General features: G+C 42.4%; 1 protein-coding gene across 1 annotated transcript in view; it reads right to left on the bottom strand.

The window, feature by feature from the left end:
- ULK4 (unc-51 like kinase 4) overlaps nt 1–22,376 on the bottom strand; it is a 406,030-nt gene that overhangs the window by 175,083 nt on the left and 208,571 nt on the right. Inside the window, exon 30 of the mRNA XM_023529030.1 lies at nt 11,980–12,085. Within this exon, the coding sequence (XP_023384798.1) occupies nt 11,980–12,085 (106 nt within the window). The remainder of the gene's footprint in view (nt 1–11,979; nt 12,086–22,376) is intronic.

Here is a 22,376-nt window from a genome sequence, read left to right as displayed (position 1 = left end):
ACCGACTGTGCAAAGAAGATTTAAGCTCTATTTTATTACTGAGAAAACCAACATCACGCCCTACTGTGAAGACAAAATAGAATGAAGGCATTTCAGATCTCTATATTTTTCATTTGATGGAAGAAAATTTCAAATAATATACTCCTTTGGAGAGCAGGACACAAATAACATAAGACAGGAGACTGGCTACAGTTCATAGGCAGACACGCCCTCAAGAAGCACAGACTGACAGTCCAGGCTGGTGGTCACTGAATACTCCTGTCCCCTGAAGCCACTCTCCAGAACTTCGCCTTTGCAAGTCAATATTTTTATGGTTTTCTATTAGAACGCAAGATTAAGTGTACTTGAATTTATCAATGGAAATTTATAGACACAGACATTCATATATAAAGAATTCATTTTATAGCCTACAGCATCTTTCATGAGGGGTTTCAAAAGTCTTTAAGAAACCATTCACCTGCAAAGAAAGAAAGAAACAAACCAACCAACCATTCACCTGCATAGTACCTAGATGACTCAAGAATGACAGCTAGTTTACAGAGAAAAGTTCACAAAGCATCTTTGAGAGAGATTAAAAAAAAAAAAGCCAAGTTGGCATCTACCTTATACTATTAAAAGTTTGGTAACATTATTTTAATGAATAATTTCACATCAAATTCAAGCAATGACCATTCTGTGTTCAGTTAAAGTTCAATTTTTTGAGAGCATCTTCCCTTAAACTCATACGTGTCCACTTTATTCATTTAAAATGAATTCTAAAAGTTAAAGCAAAGCTCTTGAATTAAGCTTACTCTTCACATAATGATTTACTTCAGATTCAAACGTTCATGTAGACATGGTTAAACACTCTTTGAAGCAAACAGGAGCAATTATGTAGTTAAAAATTCAGTTCGAATATATGATAAAAATAAGTTTGTTATATAAACATATAAAATGTTTCTTAGGTAATGATATTTTGAATTAGATTATTTGTGCCTTTTAACATTACAATTTATATGCTATGCTAAGTGAAAGAAACCAGACGTAAAGGCCACAGATTGTATGATTCTATTTATGTGAAGTGTCCAGAACAGGCAACTCTATAAAGACAAAAAGTAGATTAGTGGTCGCTGGGGCCTGGGGTAGGAGTGAATGGGAGTGAGTGCTAAGGGGTAGTTGGGATGTGAGTTTTGTTTTAAATCATGACAATGTTCTGGAGTTAGGTAGTGGACATAGTCGCACAACCTTGCGACTGCACTAAAAACCGATGAATTCTGAACTTTAAAATGATAAATTTTGTGGCATGTGAATTATATCTCAATTTTTAAAATTATACCCTAAACAACTGAAACTTCACTAATTACAGAAAAGTATTTACTATACCAATCTTGAAAAACCTGAAAAAAAAGTCAGCCCTTACAATCAGTCCTCCCACACCGTGGAACCTCTAGGCACGGGAGGGCACAACAAGGGCTGTTAAGTAGGACGGGGCATTCGGAAAGGTGGGTTGCAGACAACTGAGGTGAAATGCTTGAGACCATTAAGGAAATCAAGCCCTGGCATCGGGGCATCACACTGGGGCCCCCGTGTCATGACAGGCTAACACGCTTATTGTGGTGACATTGCCCATGGTCACTCAATGCATTTAAAGATCGGCAAGACTTAACCCAGAAGTAAAGAGAACTGTAGAAGATCCCAACTTCATTGGGGTTGACTGGAGTTGCCTCAATTTGTTAATGTAAAGCCTGCACATCCCAGCCTAGAACTGAGCGCCAGTCGACCTACAGACATGAGAGTCCAAAACACAGATTTTTGTTCTAATTCATTGAGTTATGGAATGGTTTGTAATCGAACAACAGTTGATAGTACTTGAAAATAAACACCACCTACACCGAGTAAGTATAACTGAATAAATTCTCAATAACAGATGAAGCAAACGCATGCTGAAATCAAGGAAGACCAAAGGTTTTGACAGAGATGTTAATGAGGGAGACTATACACAGTTACACAGGTAGTAAATGAATTTCTCATCAATAGTTAGCCGAAAAAAAAATTCATAAAATATTCCTGGCATCTTAAATGCGAGATACTGTAAAAGTAAAACAACAATTGCGTTATTGGCATAACCTAAACTTGGTTCGCACACTGAACCCTGTGCGGTATTTTATTTCTCCGATAGGTAACTGAAATAACGAATGTCTGAGGAGTTCCGGAGGGGAAAGATGGAATCGACGAGGGGAGAAATTGGAGGGAAGCCAGATTCAGTTCAGTATGAAACACCTTCTAACAATTAGAATTTTTAAAAGGTGGAATGTTCTACCTTGTGCCAAAAAGGGCCTTCCAACTCCAGACCCATTCGCACGGTCACCTCTCAAGGTGACGGCATACGAGAGATGCGAGCCCCGGGTGGGGGCGGAGACTGCCACACGCCTTCCTAACCTGGGTTTCCGTTAGCATCACCTGGGAAGCTCTCGGCCCCGCTCTGCGTCTGATTCCCAAACCATGGGTCTAATCTTCACAAGTCAGCGGGGAGAGAGAGGCAGGCAGCAGATAAGTCCAGTCATTACCAACCTATTATCTAATCCTCAGTCAAAACTGAACTTCAGTCTAGCCCCAAGTTTCCAAAGGATTTTAATGCTTTCTATAGCTTTGACGAAAATGACCTTGAAGGGCACCAAGCAGTTCTGATTTTTCCCACTGCTCTTCCCGGTGCTTCCCCCACTGCGGCCACAGCGGCCTCCCCTCCGTTCCCTGGGCATGCCAGGCACGCTCCCATCTTGGCTTTGCACTTGCTGCTCTCTGCCCACCTCCTCGCAGGTATCCGCATGGCATTCTTCTTCTCCCTCTTCAAGCTTTTCCTTAACCTTATCTTCACAGTGAGCTCTTCCTCGGCCTTCCTTCCCGTCCAGACATTTCATATCACCTTTCTTCCTGTGACGTTTTTCCTCAGCACTTATTATCATGTAACATCTGACGGGGTCTAACATAACCTTCTTGTTCATTTATTTTGCTTGTTGTTTTTTTTTTTTCCACTAGAACGTAGGCTCCATGACGTTTTGATCAGTTTTGTTCATTGTTATATTCCTTGCACCTAGAACAATGCCTGACAAGTATCTTTTGAGAGACTGAATGAATTATATTGGGGGTGAGAAGTTATCTGTTTTTATAAATAAATTTTTATTGAAATACAGTCATGCTCATCCACTCTTTTTGTGCCACAAAAGCAGAGCTGAGTGGTTGCAACAGAGACATTGGCCCCATGGAGCCTAAAACATGTCAGGTCTGGCTCCTTACAGAATAGCTTGCTGACCTCGAGTGCACCAGCCGTAGCATTGGGTTAAGTTCTAATTCAAAATTTCTAGGTAACTGTAGTAGATTAAAAATGGCCATGCATTCACGGCAGCATCTGTCATCAAGAGGTGGCCCCTTGAACTTGGCCAGATTAGTGATTTCCTTCAACCAACAGAATGTGATGGAAGTGACGTCACATTTCCAAACCCAGGCGGCAAGGGGCCTTCCGGCTAGCTTCCTCTCAGGCTCCTCTCGAATGCTGCCACCCCGTTAAGAAGCCCTAGCGAACCTCTTTGATGGGAGGCCCCCCAGCCCCACGGAGGCTCCAGGCATACAAGTGAGCTCAGATAACACCACCAGAACCCAGTCTACAGTGCTGACCCACAAAAGAGTGAGCAAATAAGTGACTTATTTTAAGTCACTTAGCTTTGGGGTAATTTATTATCTGGCCAAGGCTAATCAGCACGGAAAGACTTAATTTTTAGATTAAACCTTTGGGGTAAATTTTCCATTTCTTCTTTGTACATCTTCATACTGCTATGAAGACAACAGCCTCTTACTTAAGGTATTTATTTATATGTAATTTTCTGTTTGAATCAAATTATAGTTTAATAACTAAATTTTACAAATATGTTGACTTATGGAAAATCGAGAATAGCTTTGAGAGTCTGAGTTACTGTACAATAGGAGCTGGCAAACCATGGCCATTGGGTTGGCACCTAATTTTGTAAATAAAGTTTTATTAGAATGAGGTCATGCCCGTTCATTTATGGGTTCTCTATGGCCGCTGTCTTGCCATACTGACAGTATGGAGTAATAGTGACAACGGCCACGTGGTCTACGAACCTAAAATATTTCCTCTGTGGTCCTTGACAAGAAAAGTTTGTCAAACCCTCCTGTACAACATTATTTTGAATGTTATTCATAAAAGTGTAAAAAAAAAAAAAAATCTAAGATAGCTATCAAGTATACTTTCAAAGCCCAAACAATCTCATCGTGATTTTCTGGTCTCTTGAGTAAATACCACTTTAGGCAGTTTTAAATAAACCTAGTCAGAAATGAGTATTTTGATTTCTGACACGCCATAAACCGATGGAGACAAATAATTTTTTTAAATGCTTCCTTGGATGGGGCTGCAGTTTTTTGGCTGCTGCGGTGTGTCATGTAAATCCATTATTCTGACAGCTCTGCTGGTAACACTGAAGCTGGAATTAATATCCATTATCGAAAGGTCACTGTGCAGGGACAAGCCGGCAGGCAGTTTTAAAATGTTAATAACGTTGATGTTTTTCAAATATAAACAAAAGGTCTTTCTTTGTTTTATAATTCCTTCCCTAAATGGTTCCTTTAAAAATGAAAATATTTGAGCAAAAAGCCTGAATTATATAATGCAGTTGCATGCTGATATGTCAATGACTACTTATCGGTTTGTGTGCTTTGTGGCATGCCTACCAGGTGGCAGACACTGTACAGACGTCCTTACGGTCCTTACATATACTACCTACCACACTTGAGTCTAAACATCATTATTCTATGCACCAATAAGAAAAAAATGCTGCCAATTACATTTTGTCACATGCTTCATCATTCAGAACTTCATCTTACACTCAACGCAAGGACTCTGAGACTTACTTTGACACAATTTGGCTCATGTATTGCCTCTGTACACACACACACACAAAAGGAAAATATAAGTAAAATGAATTGGTTTAAGTTTTCTAAAAGGTTCTTTCCCTCTGAAGGCTGACTCTTCTCATTTTTCAACTCAATCCTCAGGGCTCCATCATTCCACACTGCTCCGCTGGAGCCTTGGTGAGGAGGGCACCGCGGAAGCGCCCTCTCCCGGCATCTCTCTGGACTGACTGCCAGGTCAAGCCCATTCTGCAAGGTTCGACACGCATGTGCCAGCGGCAAGCACTACGCCAGGCCCGCCACATGGGGAGCAGTGGTTGATGGACTTATTTTAATTGAATGTGAGGGGGAAAATGTGTGCCTTAGAATTCACCCCTCTGCTGTTAGTGTATCACCTGAGGAGGAAACGCAGTTTGACACCGGCCTGATACGGTGCCGTCACGAGGCGCTGAAAGGCAGGAACAATCTTTGTCACTAGTCCGTCTACGTTACGGCTCACTTACACTGGCGTGACTTTTAAAGTACCAATGTTAGAACTAACTCTGTATGTTTCAAATAGAAAATTTAATTCTGTATGAAATCTAACGCATATATAAACCACTGATTGAACCAGAATTGATCCAAAATAATGATTAACAAGAAGACTTCATTCAAACCAATGGCATGCATTCAAGCCCCTACAGTGGCAGGTTGTCAGTGACTCTTCCTGCAGCCGGGCTCCACCAAATCTTAACAGGCTCTGGGTTTGCAAAATCAGATCTTTACCCAACTTTGGAAAAAATCAGCCCACATAATTAATAGCCAAGAAGTTTGGAGAGAAGCAGAGTACGGTGGCAGGTTAGACCTGGTGTTCATCTCTGGAGACCGGAATCAGATTGCTCTGCAGGCTACGTGGACCACCCCGTCCCTCCCTTCCCCTCTAACCTCCACTAGCAGGGGCCAGAGGAGTTCCCAACCTCTGAGTACTCCTAGAAGCCCACTATCCTTCCTCACCCCACACCTGCAGCCTGACCACTGTCCTCAGCCTTATGACCATCTGGACGCATCGTGCCCTTTGTCTCGAACTTACACTACTCACAAGCAGCTCAGGACTCCCAGGTCACTGACAATCTCCTACAGTCACAACAGCAAAAGGATTGACACATCTCCTTTCAGAGGCCATGGCCCATCCATTCCCAATCTCTGAACCCCTTCCACTGTGACATTTGGAGCTCATTGCCAGTCATCAACAGAATCCCTCAATGCCAACCTCTCATCTACATAGCTTTCACCTTCCTGCTCACCTGGAACCTGCCTCTTCTAAAGCCCTGTCTTCACAGCAGGCCCTTCAAGTGATGGATACCTCTTTGAGCATTCTGCTTTTGTCACTGGGCCTTGGTGGTGTCGCCTTGTTCCATGGCGCTTCTAGACCAAAAGTTGGCACTTTCTTAAAAGGCCACGTAGTAAATATTTTAGGCTTTGTGGACCATCCAGTCTTTGTCTCAACTACTCAAAACTGCCATTATACGAGAAAAATCAGCCACAGACAACATGCAAATAAATGGACAAGTCTACGTTTCAATAAAAACTCATTGTAAAAGCAAGTGGCCAGGTGACAGGCTTTAGTTTAGTAAATCTCAGATCAACAGTCTATACGACTTGCTTCCTCTCTCCCAAATGCCATCATCCTCAGACCACTAAATCACTCCCCCTTATTTCCTGAGCTCGATGTTATCCTAACACTACTCTCGCCATAATTATTTCTGTGCTCGCCACTTCATAAAACCTAGAATGGAAGTAGGTATTATGAGAACTTAAGCTTATTCACTTGGGGGTGGGGGGGGAGGGTGGACTATAAAAACAAAAAATTATGAATGTAAAATGTCCCCTGTGTAAATGAGGCCCTTGAACTTGAGCTTCAAGAGCTTCATGGTGAATCCATCTATGCATTTTCTGAATCTCCAGCTCCAACAGTCCATTGAACACAAAACTTCAGCAGCCAGCTCCGTCTCCTCACAGACAATCCTTCCATGCCTGACTTCTCAATTCCCTAAACTCCTGTCTTCTAGGATTTTGTCCTTCATCTGGCCTGAGCCATGTAATCCAATGCTTTACAGGCCACAGGTGCAACCTCTATAATGTCAATTTCAGGCATCAGACTCCTCATCCGCTCTCTCAACTGGCAAATAGAGCTACTAAGAAACTTACAGGCATTATTCCACAATATCCTGATTCTCAGCCCACGTTAGAGAGAAGAATGTTTTGAAGGGATTCATAGGTGCGTTTTTTGTGTAATAGAATAATCATCAATAAGATTTACAGAAAACTACAAAGTTTTTGCTCAAATTTTATGTCAGCAGTGCCATTAGCTTGGATTAAAAATAACAGAGACAACTCTGTTTCATCATGAAAAGAAGTTAGAGCCCCAAATTTCTCTGGATAGGAATAAGACTGAGAAACTAACTCAGCTATAAATAATTGTACTTTTCAGTTCTAGACTTCTACTTGGTTCTTTTTTTTTATAGATTCCGCTTTTATGATGAAATTCCCTACCCCTTCACATATTATGTCCATCTTTTCTTTCTGGCATTGGATATATTTATAATAGTTGTTCAGAAAGCCCAGTCTGTTAATTCCAACATTGGGGCAATCTTGAGCTTTGTTTAAACTGACATTATGGGTCACATTTTTCACTTTCTTTTTCACGTCTATTAAGTTTTGGTTGTATATTGGTCATCGTGGATAACATGTTGTAAAGAGTTGGGATTATATTGTTATCTTATAAATGGCACTGGCTTTTGTTCTGGTGGGCACTTAAATTCCTTGTGAATCTTTTGACCCTGAAGAACATAGTTTTATTCCTTGTTAGGGCAGGTCTATAGTGGCTTAATCCTTAGTCCTAGGACGTGGTTTAAACCCTAAGGCAGATCTAGAGTAACACTCCACTGGCTAGGCTGGAAAGCCTACATTTCCTATCACTGCATGATTTCTGCTATTTCAGTTCAGTTCTCAGCCTTATGGCATATGCTCTATCCTCTGCTAGGCCTAACAGAATCTTTCTCTGTGCAAGTGCAGCCCAGCCCTTACCAAGGACCTGTGGGAAACCTGCACGTAGACTTCTGGAACCTAACCCTCTTTGCATCTCTTCTCTCATACTCTACCCCATGAATACTCACCAGTTTACACCCCTGAATACTGAACTCTACCCCCAGCTCAGCAACACCTCTGAGTTCTGCTTGGACGCTGCTCCCCTCCCCGAGGGAAAAAAAAATCCCAGAGTGACATGAGGTTCACCTCATGTGTTTCCCTTTTCACAAGATCATAGCCCTATCCTGCCTGTTTCCAAATGACTGAAAACAATTGCTTCACGATTTTGTTGAGTTTTACTGTTATTTATGGTGGGAGGGCATGTTCATATCAGTCATTGTCACGGAAGAAAGCCAATAGGCACCTTTTCAAGTGTACATAATAAATCATGAAAACTGACCATATATTAGGTGCAAGGAAACCTCAATAAATCCTAAAAAGTAGAAATAGAACTGCCAACATTTGATCATAGTGCAACAGAGCTAGAAATAACAAAATTAATAAAGCAAAATATATCCTCACTCCTAAACATTCTTGGCTCAATGAAGGAACATAAACCAAAATTGAAATATATGTAGAAAACAAAAATGATAGAAGCAAGACAGATCAGAATCCTGAGTAAGACTTAAAAACTCAGAGCTTTAAATATTTTTAATAATTTAAAAGAGATAAATAAGGCAAGAACCTTTACTCAAAAACTTAGAAAAAGAATGATAAAACAAAACAAACACACAAGTAATAAATTAAGAGATAAAAGCAGAAATTGATCTTTTAATAGTAGGACTAGTAAGTTAAATGCCAAACTGGTCTAAAATAATCACACACACACACACACACACAAACGAACAAACAAAAACAACAACCAGTAAAACCATTATCTTAACTACCCACTAAAAACATAAAAATGCAAATATATAAGAAATAGTAATGGGAAGATAATTGCTGAAACCTAGGGAAATAAAATAATTATGAAAACCTTTGTCCAACTCTACAGCAAGATTTGAAAGTGTGTATGAAATGAAAACTTTCTAGGAAAATACGATTTATTAAAACTGACTCTATAAGAGATGACAAAATGTATCATTGAAGAACTAGAGAAAGGTGTCAAGCGACGACCACCACCACTATACCTCCAAGAAACAGTACCAGCCAGAGGAAATTCTATCAAACTTTTAAGAAGGAGGTAATTTTAGTGAGTCTAGAACTGTTTCAGAAACACAGAAAAAGAAAAAACTTCCTTTTTATTTCAAAGAAGCAATTTAGTGTTAACACCAAAATCTAGCAAAGAAGGCATTCCATCAAAAACAACAAGAAACAAAACTATAGACTAATCACACTGTGAACAGCAATGAAAAAGCCTGAAAAAAATATTAGCGAGAACTAAGTAATACACTAAGTAATGCAATTAAGAAATAATATGTCATGATTAAGTGTGATTCCTACCTCTATCACTAGGATAGTTTAACATTACATAATCTATTAAATATAATCTATTACATGGATCAAAGAGAAATCATTTGATTATTTCCATAGATACTAAAAAAAGCATTTGACGAGTCATTATTTACTCTTGATTTCAAAAGATAAAATTAAAAATACATGAGTACTTTCTGAACCAAAAAAAGATTCTGAGGTAATATCAAGATCTTCTATCTCATCCTCTTTGAATCTTGCAATTCAAAAAAGAAAAGGTGGAATTATAAAAATTGGGAAGAAAGACTATCACTATTTATAATAGCTATTATTATATAACTGGAAAACTAAGGAGAATGATTTGAAATACCACTACTATCAAAAGTAATCAGAGAATTAACTTATGTACAAGTTAAACAGAAACCAAAACCTTTCAAACACATACTAAAAAATAATTGGAAGATATATTGGCAGAAAATTCCTTATTTCTAATAGCAAGAAAAAAGAAAACACCTGGGAAGAGCTAACTTTAATAAGAAAAAAGGCATAAGGCATATATTGTTTAAGGCCCTGATAAAGTCTTAAACAATATTCTCAATTTGGCCTCACCTTGGGATTCAGTCTGATCTCAACCAAAATTCTAGAAGTTATTTTATGGATATTGACAAAATGACTCTAAAGTTTATATAGAAAAGCAAAAGGTCCAGAATAGATAACAACTGAAAGAGATCAAAGTTGGAGGGCTGATGATGCCTGACTTCAAGATTTACAGTAATCAAGACAGTGCGGTGTTGGTGAAAGAAAAGGCAGATAGATGAACAGAACAAAATAGAAAGCCCAGAAATAGGTTCACATGAACACAGTCAAATGATCTCTGACAAAGGAGCAGTGGCAACACAATGGAACAAAGGTGGTCTCTCGAACAAATGGTGCAGGAACTGGGCATCAGTATGCAAAATGATAATAATAATCTAGTCACAGACCTTATAAACCTCACAAAATTTAACTTGAATGGATCACGGACCTAACTGTAAAATGAAAAACTATAAAACCCCTAGAATATATGAGAAAACCTAAATGACCTTGGATACGGTAATCTCTTTTAGATACAACAGAGTTTGTGAAAGAAATAATTGATTAGCTGGATTTCATTAAAATTCAAACTCTGCTCTGCAAAAGACAGTACCAAGAGAATTAGAAGACAATCACAGACTGGGAGAAAATATTTGCAAAAGACACATCTGATAAAGGACTGTTATCCACGATACTTAAAAAAATAAGCTCAACTATAAGAAAGCAAACAACATAATTAAAAAATGAGCCAAAGACCTTAATAGACATCACCAGAGAAAATATACAGATGGCAAAAAAAGCATATGAAAAAATGTTCCACATCATATGTCACCAGGGAAACATCAATGAAAACAATGAGATACCACTACACACTTATCAGAACAGCCAAAATCCAGAACACTGACACCAGCAAATGCTGGTGAGGATGTGGAGCAACAGGAACACTCGTTCTTTGCTGGTGGGAATGCAAAGTGATACAGCCACTTTGAAAGAAGACAATTTGGTTATTTCTTATAAAACTGAATGATTAGCATAAAATTAGCAATCATACTACTTGGTATTTACAAATAGGCATTCAAAATTCATGTCCATACAAAAACTTACACACAAATGTTTATAGCAGCTTTATTCATAACTGCCAAAGCTTAGAAGCAACCAAAATATCCTTTAGCAAGAGAATGGATAAACTGTGGTACATCCAGACAATGGAATATTATTCAGTGCTAAAAAGAAATGCCATAAAAAGACATGGAGGAAACTTAAATGCATATTACTAAGTGAAAGAAGCCAATCTGAGAAGGCTACATACTGTATGATTCCAACTGTTTGATATTCTGAAAAAGGCAAAACTATGGAGACAGTAAAAAGATCACGGGTTGTGGGCGTTGGGGGTTAACAGGCAGAGCACAGAGGATTTTTAGGGCAGTGAAAATACTCTGTATAATATTATAATGATGAATATATGTCATTATACATTTTCCAAACCCCCAGAATGTACAACACCAAGAGCGAACTCTAAGGTAAACTATGGACTTTGGGTGATTATGATGTGGCAAAGTAGGTTCAGTGTTGATAACAAATGTATCATGCTGGTGGGGGACGCTCATGATGGGGGAGGCTGTTTTAAATTGTAAGATTGCAGACAAGCGTAAGATGTAAAGTAAAGCCACCCTCAACCCAATAGATCTCATTTTACAAGATGCTTTTGACCACATATGTTCTTATTTCGATCAGCAGCAATAAATCTAAATACTACCTTATACTTCTACTTATCGGTCTATTACTTTTGAGCAGTGCCTACTGACTTTGTGCCATGAAAGAGAACGAATTAACGTAGGGAAACTATCACAATCTAACCACACTTCCCCATTTTGCTAGTAACACTATTATTTGTAGATATTTAAACATCTATGTTAATGGATCAACTTTAAATAGTACTTCCTGATTTCCCACTACGTAAAATGCGAAAACTTACAAAAAGGCAAAACTCAACAGAATCAAAGACGAACTCTAAGAAGCACTTACCTTGTTCACAGAGTAGCTTCACATTCGCATCTTTGCAGGAGACCAGATTGCTGAGCAGTGCAATCACGCTCTGCGTGGTGTTGCCCAGGAAGTTCTCCTGACGCTCCTGCAACAGATTGCAAGTTTCATCACAACTTTACAGAAAAACGATTACATCGCAAAGACAAATGATCCAGTAGCCTGTAGCCCTTCATTCTCTGCACAAGGGCCCGTGATCGTCTCTTCGCACTTTAAGGAAGCACACACTTCTGCGTCAAGGCACTCCCCGTCAGTGAGTTAAGTGACTTGGGTGGCAGCCTGCACCATTCAGAGCAACAGTGCTGCCGTACGCAGTCCCCTGACCATGGACTGAGAGACGATCACACAGGCCTCTGTGCTTTAAGTGGGTGACCAAAGAGTCAGAGTGACCAGAAATAAAGTACATGAAACTTAGGAGGCCACACACCTGACAGTCATTTTGAGATCACAAAAGAACACTACTTAAAGAAGTAGACCTACGATTTGGAGAGTAAAGTGGTACTGATATTGTCCTACATAAGCCTCTTATATATTGATGGTTATGACCTACTGCATTACTGCTTTGGTGTAATAAATTACACCTGAGACCTAAACGAGTGACTTTTGCTTTCCCCCAACACAACATTATAGAGCAGGGATTAACTCCGGTCCTAAAGAAAATGAAGAAAATAATTCTTCAGTCTTAATTTCTCATCTTAAAGACAAAAAAAAAAAAGTCTTTGTAATTTTGAAGGGATCCCAAAAATAACTTGCTTTAGTTTCCTTTTTCATTCCTCCGAACAACACAGATTATGACTGAAACTATGAAATTTCAAATAACATCAAAATAAAGAGCATGTCTAAGCTCTGGGACTAGAGTAAGGCAAGCCATACGCATAGGGGACAAGAAGAAAGGTCAGTGAAATGCCAGCGCTCACGAGAAGTGAGTGCTGCAAGGCGTCTAGCCTGCCTCACTCTAACCTTGGCCCTGGCCCTTGACCACTGTTAATAACTAGTCCCACCCTAAAAAGGAACAATCAGTAGCCTCCACCCAGGACTCTTCCTGTTCATTCTGCTACCCCAGCCTTTCGCGTACGCGCGTATGCACGCACGCACGCACACGCACGCGCACGCACAGAAAAGTACATAGTTTGCTCTATTTTTAAAAAAAATTATATCATATTTATTAGTTTACACAACAAATAATTAATAGCTATTATGTACCAGGCACTGTTCTAGGCACTTGAATTAGGATCCCTGTCTTCACAGAAATAGGAAACAAACAGGCATAAGTAAGTAAGTATACTGTATAATGCCTTAGAAGGCAACAAATGCTATGGTAAAAAAAAAAAAAAAAAAAGTGGGAAATTTGTGTCCATTTGTAATAACTCAGAGCCAAAAATGTACATCGATCATTAAAATGGAAAGCTGGTTCCTTGGAAAGACCAATAAAGTAGACGAAGCTTTGGTGAGTCTGATCAAGAAAGCAGGAGACAGTGAAAAAGGTGGTGTTAACAGGTTCGAAGAAGATTTGTGAAGATGTTCGAGAATGCTAATGCCCACCTGTAATTAGAGCTGACCATGACACCTGCTTTGGCCAATTAAACTCCTTTGGCCAGAAGCTTTAAGGGACATTGTTGCCTTCAGTGTCCTGTTTTGCCCTCTGCCCTGGTGACCAGTAATGGCCAGATGGTAGAGGCTCCGCTAACCCAAGTCTCAGAGTGAGGACAAGCAGCAGAGCAGCTGGGATGTCCCCTCATGGACACACAGTTCCCAGAGTTCACAAAGACAGCACTGCCTCTGTCTCTGAAGCTGCTGTCAACAGACATGTACCTCCCACTCATGGAGCCACTTGATTTTGTGTCTTACCCTCTGGCTTTGCTTGATGCAAGATGAGGGGTTTGCTTTCCAAATACAGATGCCTAAAAATTTCTAACTTTCTTTAGAAACACACACTTAAGAGTGGATATTAATGCTCGACTGTTTCACCGACATCAGCTCAAGATTAATGTGGAAGCGATGGTCTGCCACCAATTTCATCTAATTATTCTTACCTTTGGTTGGAAGGAAAGGGTGATTAATAAGCACCAACAAGACATGACATGTTACTCATGATAAAGTAACTAACGATACATAGGAAACCTATTCGTGTGAAGAAAAGAGAAGCTAATAAATCTTTTTTTGGTCCCATTCAGTAAAATAACACATACCACTCTTTGTTCAAAGACCAGTCTGTAAGCAAATATAGGTCAATCTTACTGGAGACATATCCATGGTTCCTTTGATACGCATAATTTTAATGATTAAATACACCTTGATGCTCTTGGCCAAACTTCAGTTTTTCCTTGTGCTCACAGCGCGAGTGCCACTTAGTTGACGGAGGCATTTATTTTAATACAAAAGCCAGCTTTTCAAATCTGTACCACCCCCTGAACACTAAGTCAGCATCGCAGCCCAGCCAACCAGGTTCTGAGATTCCTGACCTGAGGGTCCTAGAGCACCGCAGAATGAAGGCCTTGCCAGCCCCACTGCTCGTTCTGCAGAGGGGCGCACAGCTAAGGTACCCCCGGTTGTCAGAAGCCCCCACTACTCTGGTTGTCAGAAGCCTCTTGGGAGGACTCAGCACAAAATATTTCATACAGGAATAAAAAGGAGACCAACAATCTTGCAACCAGACTGAGAGAAATGGTTCCTTTTCAATAGCCTTAGATAGTCACCAGATTGGGGGTGAGATGCAAGCGGGGCGGGGGTGAAAAAGGAGAAACGATTAAAAAGTACAAATTGCCAGTTATAAAAATAGTCATGGGGATGTAAAGTGCAGCATAAGGAATACAGTCGATAATATTCTAATAACTGCATGGTGTCATGCAGTTATCGGAAGGATCACTGCATAAGTTATATAAATGTCTAACACTATGCTGTCACCTGTAACTAAAAAATTTAAAAAGTTTTTTAAAACATTTGTTTAGCTTCTTTGTTGTTGGTTTTCAAACCATCCATAGACTGTGAACTTTGTTCAAGATAAAGAAGTGCTTATAAGAATTATATTACTGAATTATATTTATGTACTCTTCCCCTTGTAGGTACACACACTTCTTCTGTGGTGTATGTTGGTGGGTGCGGGGCACAGCACAGTCCCTGCTCCTGTCCCGGAGGACGACGCGGTTCGCCAGGGGATCTGGGGCTGCTCCTGCGGTGGCCTGGATTGTAATTTCCCCGCAGAAAGACTGCTAAATGCATGCGAAGGGCAGTTGAGAAGGTGTAAATATGAATTTAGGACACTTCTATTAACTTCTATCACACTGAGTTATTCCATTCGTCTCAGCAATTTTAATCAGTTTGTTCTTGCTGTTCACAACCACACTAGCCTACAGGGGAAAATTAAGCATCGGAAACCACCACATTTACTCCTTAAAGTCGGAGTAGATAATTATACGAAGGGAGACAACATGAACATGAATATGTGGGACCACAGTGCTTCTCGGGCACACGTGGAAAACTGGTGTGAAGGGCAAAGGAAACGACGGGTTTGGTCCAAAGACCACGAGCCAGAGTCGCGGGCGTGGGGGTGGGCGTGCGATTCTGATGGAAGGCTGTGTCCTCATGAGATGTGCCTCTAGGACAGTCCCTCCCCCAAGGTACGCCCGAGTCCCCGGGAGGGAAGGAAGTGTAACAGAAGGCTAGGTAAAATCCTGATTTTTTTTTTTCTTTACTCCCCATGGCTCATAAAGCAAGGAGTCCATGCCACAGGCATCCCAAACGTGCCAGGAAAGCAGTGTGAGGAGAGACGGAAACAAGTGACAATGACCTGCAACAGGGCCTTTGGCACAGGCCGAGGCCCAGGCACCAGCGGCTTCTGTGCTGATCTTGGCAGGCAGGGGCGGAGCAGCCATGTGGGCTGAGATGGGGCAAGGCACTAGTGACAATTCATGGATGTGCTACTGTTATGTGCCATGGCGTGTACCCCAAGCACTTCACCTGTATCATCTCATTTCGTCCTCACAAAAACACTGAAACGGCCACAGATCTCTCCTTTTTACAGATAAGGACACAGGTTAGCGAGGTGAAATATAACTTGCCAAGGATCGCCCAGCTCTTCAATGGTGAAGCTGGGATTCAGTCGGTGGCGTGGCCGAAGCCACGCCCCTAATCACCACGCAGCGCTGCCTGGCGGCCAGACTCCGAGCAGGAAAGAGGAGGGAGGGGGGTCAGAGCCAGCAGGCCAGTCCACACGCCCAGGTTAGACACCACCTCCCAAGGATTCATGGGGTTATTCAGGAGGCATATTTTGGGAGGCGCCACTTGAGAGTGCAGATGGAAAGAAGCAGAGAAATTGTTTGGGGACTTCTGTTGTGATGTCGCCCTCCCTCCTTTCATGACACAACGTGCATTGCCCTGTGCCACCACCCTGGGATCGCCCAGCTTCACAGGAGCCCTTACTACATGTAACTATGCTGTAAGACATACCACCCAGGAGGAAAGACGTAGGTATTAGACAACTACAGAAAGAAAGAAAAAAAAAATGAGCTTTTTATCCCAAAGAACGAAAATACATACTAGAGCCGCCGTGAATAGCCACATTATTCAAACTCGTGGAGTTAGCCCTGGCTGATGAGAGAGGAAGAAGCTAAGAAGGCATCACTGACACCCCACAAAGCCACGGAAGGCCCCCTCACTGCACTTTAATATTATGGTGAAAATGTTTAACTCCTTCATCCATAACCCACTGATAAGCACTGCTGACCTAATTTGTGCGCCTAACGCCATAGTGTATGAACATTTAATAAACAGAGCCCCTGGGAGTTCTAATAAAACATAGCATTTGCCAGTCGAGATAATTAGAATTGAAGCAGCAAAATTCTAGTGTTTGGCAACAAAGATGAAACAACTTCATTAAAATACAGCTTCAGCAAATGAAAGGCAGGCGAGCACTGGACCCTGAAGAATCAGCCTTCTCCAAACTAATTGCTTCGGTGCTTAAAGAGGACAGCTCAGAAACACCAAGGGCACAGCAAGGGAACGCGGCGGAGAAACGATCCGCTTTCCCAGAGGCGTGTGGCTGCAAACACAGCGTAATACTTTATTCTAATATGCGAAGACGTAAATGGCACTGAGAGACTGCAGATGGCCAGAGAACCAGGTCAGCAGGGGTCGGAACGGCCAAGGTGGGAAGTAGCTTTAACAATCAGAAGTGACAGGGAACCGTGGCCACGCTCTTCGGCCTTTGGAGCGAGTCAGAATTCAAGAGACGACAAAGTCAAAGACCCAATCCTAGGTGGGTTAGAAACCACAGAGAGAATGCAAAGCAGAAGCACACGCGTGAACCCTAAAACTCAGAAATGAACACGGGGCCCATCCTATTTCACACGTTTGGAATTCATGTTAAATAAATCAGTGTTGCTCTCGGGGTGCTCGTCCACTGGGCACGTGTTCACGCACGGCACGGAGGTGCTGCTCCGGGATATTCTGGGGTGTCCTCCCACAGAGCTAGATGCCTAGAGATCTGGAGCCCACAGAAATGGGTCTTTGGAGCATCCGAATGAAATAAATGTATTTGCGGGTGCGAGGATTCTTTTTCGCATTACTGACTTTTCACAGGGCTGTGCCACAGGCAGCTCAAACTCAATGGGATCGAAACTGAACTCATCATCCCCTTCCCCTCCCACTTCCTCCTTTTCTGTTCCCTGTTTCAATCAACGGCCCTACAATCTCCCCAGCCACAAATCCTGGAATTACCTGGGCCACGGCCTGTCTCCTATCTTCACTGCCAATCGGCCACAAAGTCCCCTTTGTTCTCCACTGAGCCCCTCTTGAATCTGTCCTCTGCCTAGGATCGGGCAGTTGTCATCTTTGGCTGGGGCTGCTGCTACCTTCTAACGGGGTCTCTCCTTCCAGCCTCACCTCCTCTAAGGCTAACTAAACTCCTCTCCATTCCCAGGGCTCAAATGTGGGGGCTGCGGGCCTGGAAGTGCTTCAGGGTCTACGGCTGGCTTAAGGCGGAGGACCGCTGCTTCCCACAGCCCAGTCCTGTCCAGAGCCCCCTTGGGCTTCAAAGGCCTGGAGGGAGGGCAGGTCATGAGAGCCAGGAGACGGCGAAAGCAAGGGCACTGTTGCCCTGATGCCTTCGGTCCCAGAGAAATGTTGCATCATGACTTTGGAAATAGTCTCGTGACTTATTGAGGTAAATACTGACCCCTGAGGGTGAGGAACAGAGAAGGAAACCAGCCGGACTGAACTGAAAGGGCGCAGATTAACATTAATTCACTCATTTGCCTTACAAATATATGCATGGGACTTCCTGGGAAGGCCGAAATGTGGGGGTCCAAAGCGGGGATGTTTGGGGTGTGAAGCTGGGGCTGGGGGAACTGCATCCGGGCATTTGTTCTGCCTGCTGTGAAGCACGGAAACAGCTCCTCTGCCCTGCGGTCAGGCCTCGGGGGGCTAGCAGGTGAGGGGGCGAAGGGCCGACGAAGAAGCATGCTCTTCTCTGATCCACGGCCAGAAACGCTCGGCGCCCTCGCCCTAAGAGCCTGGAGGGACAGAACTGGGCTCCTGCTTTTCCTTGGGTCGTCATCATTTGCCAGCCTCCCTCCATCTTTCTGGTTAAACACCTGAGAGGAAAACATTTTGATTATTTTTAAATCTGACGGACAGATATGGCAGAGTCCCTCTGGCAGCAGCAAACACGAGTTCTTGTTAGTGACACATTCCGGCAGCTGGCACGGAGGGAGGATCTAAGTCAGCTGGTACCACATGCCAATCAGTGAGCTGAGCCCCGCTTTAGAATTCCGGTCCTCGTGCAACAGCAATGGCAGTGTGCTGTGGGTGCCCTTCTGGCAGGTGGCTCGCCTCACGTGGCGCTTCCGGTCCTGCTCTTTCACGTTATTTTGGCTTCCAGCAGGAAGCTTCCATTTCCTTGGCTCCTATAAGGGGACTACACCTAAAGGAAGCACAGTGGGCCAGGAGACCCTGACGACGGAGCCAAAGGAAAGCTGCCAGGACCGGTGTCCCTGGGGATGCAGTGGGCCCCTTTGATGTATGTGTCTGCCTGCAGTGTTGCAAGACAGGCCAAGCTGCCCCACACATGCTACCTGAGCTAAATACTGGCCTGAAGTAGGGGGGTACAAATGAGAAAACCTAAGTGTGCATCTGGACACACACCCCCTTCTGCCTCCTCCTCGAATCCCTGCCACTGTCCAAAAGTAGAACCACCACCACCGAATCACAAAAATAAAGGCAGAATGATATTCACTCTTACAAATTCAGGCCAGTTGTCGTTTTCCTGAAGCTGGGGTCGTGGGGAAGGCTGCCTTTCGTGTTAGACAGCGTTGTCATCACGTCGCTGTGCCTGCCTCCACCACAGCACGCCCAACCCGGGCACTGTAACTGTCGGTTTGATCATTCTTCACCTGATGCCGGGCCCTTTGAGGGCAGAACTGGGATTTTAGCCATGTACCCAGTACCAAAGTGCAGTGGCCCCTGGTAAATTAACAACAAAAAAAATCTTGCTCAAAGTTGCTTGGGTGAGTACAGCTGAGGAAGGGATATGCAGCTTGTGGGGTTCTCCTTCAGGAAGTTAACTTGTCAATGACTAGAAACTGCCTTCCATTAAGCAACTGATATTTATTAGCATCTAAAATTTGCTACCTAATGGCATGCAACAGAACCACAAAGGAAGAAAATGATATTCTTCAGAAAGTATTCCATGGATACATATTTGCTCTTGAACGATGTTTGCTATAAATAAGTTCAGACTCTTTTACTTTAAAAATACATAAAATCTCTCACATGTTAAATATTTGTCAAGGACTCACGAAGTGCTTGAATCAGCATGGAAAATATATACTCCAAAAATTCTTAAAGATGACACAGTTTTAATGGGACTCTCTATCAAAGATAATTGCTCACGAATATCTCATTCTAAAAAAGAAAATATTACATATGGTGAAAACGAATGCAGAGATCAATACATACGATTATCACAAGACTTTCAATTACAGTCTTTTTCTTTTTTTTTTTTAACAGCTATCTTTTACTATGAGAGTTTGCAAAGTTTTTGCAGTGGGAGTTTACCAGGTATTGGCATTGTGGTTCCTGCCTCAGAGGTACTAGTAAACCTTGTATGAGAAAGATTTTAGTGGGAATTGGCTAGAAGTTTATTTTAACCTAGGGTTTTGAAGCACATAAAGGAATTAGTATAATAAGCAGAAAGAAAACTGGGCTGAGAAAAGATAAAAAACCTTCTTGTCCTGCCCCAAGCCAGCTGGCAAAGCTGGAGCGAAGCGAGAATCATCCACTACTAGACTCTGGAAGAATCTTAGAGACCTGTGTAGTTCAATTCTTCAAAGGAACCGAAGCCCCAAGAAAGGAGTATAAGGAATAGAGCTTGACTTCAACTCAGACGTGCATCTTCCTTTCCCACTACACCTCCTTTTACCCTTGCAATTCTAAAAATCACATCAGGGTATGTACAGTCAAGTAGGCAACTTTAAAATTGATAATTTTTTGCACATGGGAGTAATGCTATAAGTAAATCCTGCTCCTTGGAACTTAGTAGATTGAGCCAACCTAGCGCCTTCTCTGAGGTTAGCTCTTATCTCTGAACAGCAAGTGGCAACTGGGCAAGTCTCTCAACATAACGCCTCCTGACCCCCAGGCCCCAAAGCAAATACTTTCTGGATCTGACGAGATTTTTCAACCAGTTTTTGTGGCAGAGGGCTGTCTCTAAAGAGGTGATAAGAGAGTCTGGCCATCTCACAGAGTTGAAATTTTAAACAGGGAGCATCTTTTTCCAATAAATTATTCTGAGGAGGTTACAAATCAGACATCGGGGGACCTGCAAACGCATATATGGGATATTTTAAAAGTCAGCAGCATGAGGCAGCTCAGATCTTTGTCAGTCGCCCTGGAATTTGCTACTCTTGGTATTTTACACACAATCACACTTCCGGTCTCAGTCTCCATGACTAAAGGCAATCAGCTTTCCTTTTCTTAGACTCAACCTAGATAATAAGTTATATTTATAGGATCACTTTGGGACATTCAATATGCTCCTTTTAGGTCATACAGTGTTAGAAACTATCATATCTTGGAGAATAAATTGATTGTGATGGGATAAAATAATCTGAGAAATTTTTCATCTCCTAGATAATATATTTTGTGTCCTTAATGACATGTTTTAAGTCAGCTGGAACTAAAGATACCTTAGACATAAGCAAAAGCTGGGCAGATTCGACAGGAGTCATGGGGGAGGGTCGAGGGTTCTTGTGTTAGAAAAGGTTTGGGAGAAAGGATCGGTAAAGCCCACAGACCCCGGGCATAAGCAGGGCACGTACTGGGCAAACGAGAACGAGGAGGCTTCAGAAGAGTCAGGAGGCCAATCAACTTGACCAAGGGAGAACGTGACCATATATTGGCCGGTCCCCATTTTAAGTCTAGAAGGGAATTACTGATAAATTCTTAGGCCAAGCCGGGTTGGGCATCTCTTCAGGGCTTTTAAACATCAGCTAAAACTTAACCCTTCTCTTCAGTATCTATTCTGGGGATCTTGCCTCATCGGACCACTGTTCGCATCCACTGTTTCTGCATCAAAGCAACAGTCCTACCAACCCATGAGAAGTCCCCTGATCTCAGCAATGAGGAAATGGAGAAGAGGGGAAAGGGAAGGCTAAGCTGTTTCCATATTTTCAACTACTGTGTTCCGATAAACACGCTTCAGCTTTAAGAACTTAAATGTCAAGCCGGCTCCGTTAGATTTTCCTCGTGCAAATTAAAGAGAAATCCAGAAATCAGAATGAGCGCTAACAAGGAAGGGAAAGAGGTAGAATGAAAGGAAGAAAGACCAGGGAGGGAGAGAGGATGGGAAGGGAGGGAGCGGGGACAGATGGATTACCACACATACACACCCCCCACCCAAGGAAAAGTGAGCTCAGTAGGGCTGAGCTCAGGGTACAACCCCTAGTCTGCAGGAGCTAGATCGACAGGTCTCTGTATCACTAGGCAGCTGTTCACCTCCATCTGAACTAAAAATCAGTTAACAGACCTCGCGTTTGTACAGCCACTGGGCGCCTCCAAACGCTGACAGCATTTCATAGGGAGGTGCGTAGCGACAGCAGACCTTGTCCTCACACATTAGCACTGCCTCACGTCAGCCCCCAACTGACCCATGCCATTTTCAACAGGGGGCAGAAAACCAAGCGATTCTCTTCAGCTCCAAGCACTTCGAGCCGTTTCTGGATTTAAGCAGCATGGCCTCCCCTCTGCGAGCATGCAGAGCAGTGGTGACACAATCCTTTCTGCATATAAGTTTTTAAAAATTTCATTAAAATTAGGTGACGCTGGTTACTAAAATGGGTTCAAATGTACAATTCTGTAAACCATGATCTGTATATTGCATTGTG

This window comes from Pteropus vampyrus, unplaced genomic scaffold (genome assembly GCF_000151845.1).
Source record: "Pteropus vampyrus isolate Shadow unplaced genomic scaffold, Pvam_2.0 Scaffold35, whole genome shotgun sequence".
In the NCBI taxonomy this organism is placed as follows: domain Eukaryota; kingdom Metazoa; phylum Chordata; class Mammalia; order Chiroptera; family Pteropodidae; genus Pteropus; species Pteropus vampyrus.
Note: the sequence above shows the minus strand (reverse complement) of the source record. Positions and strands in the feature narration are given on the sequence as shown.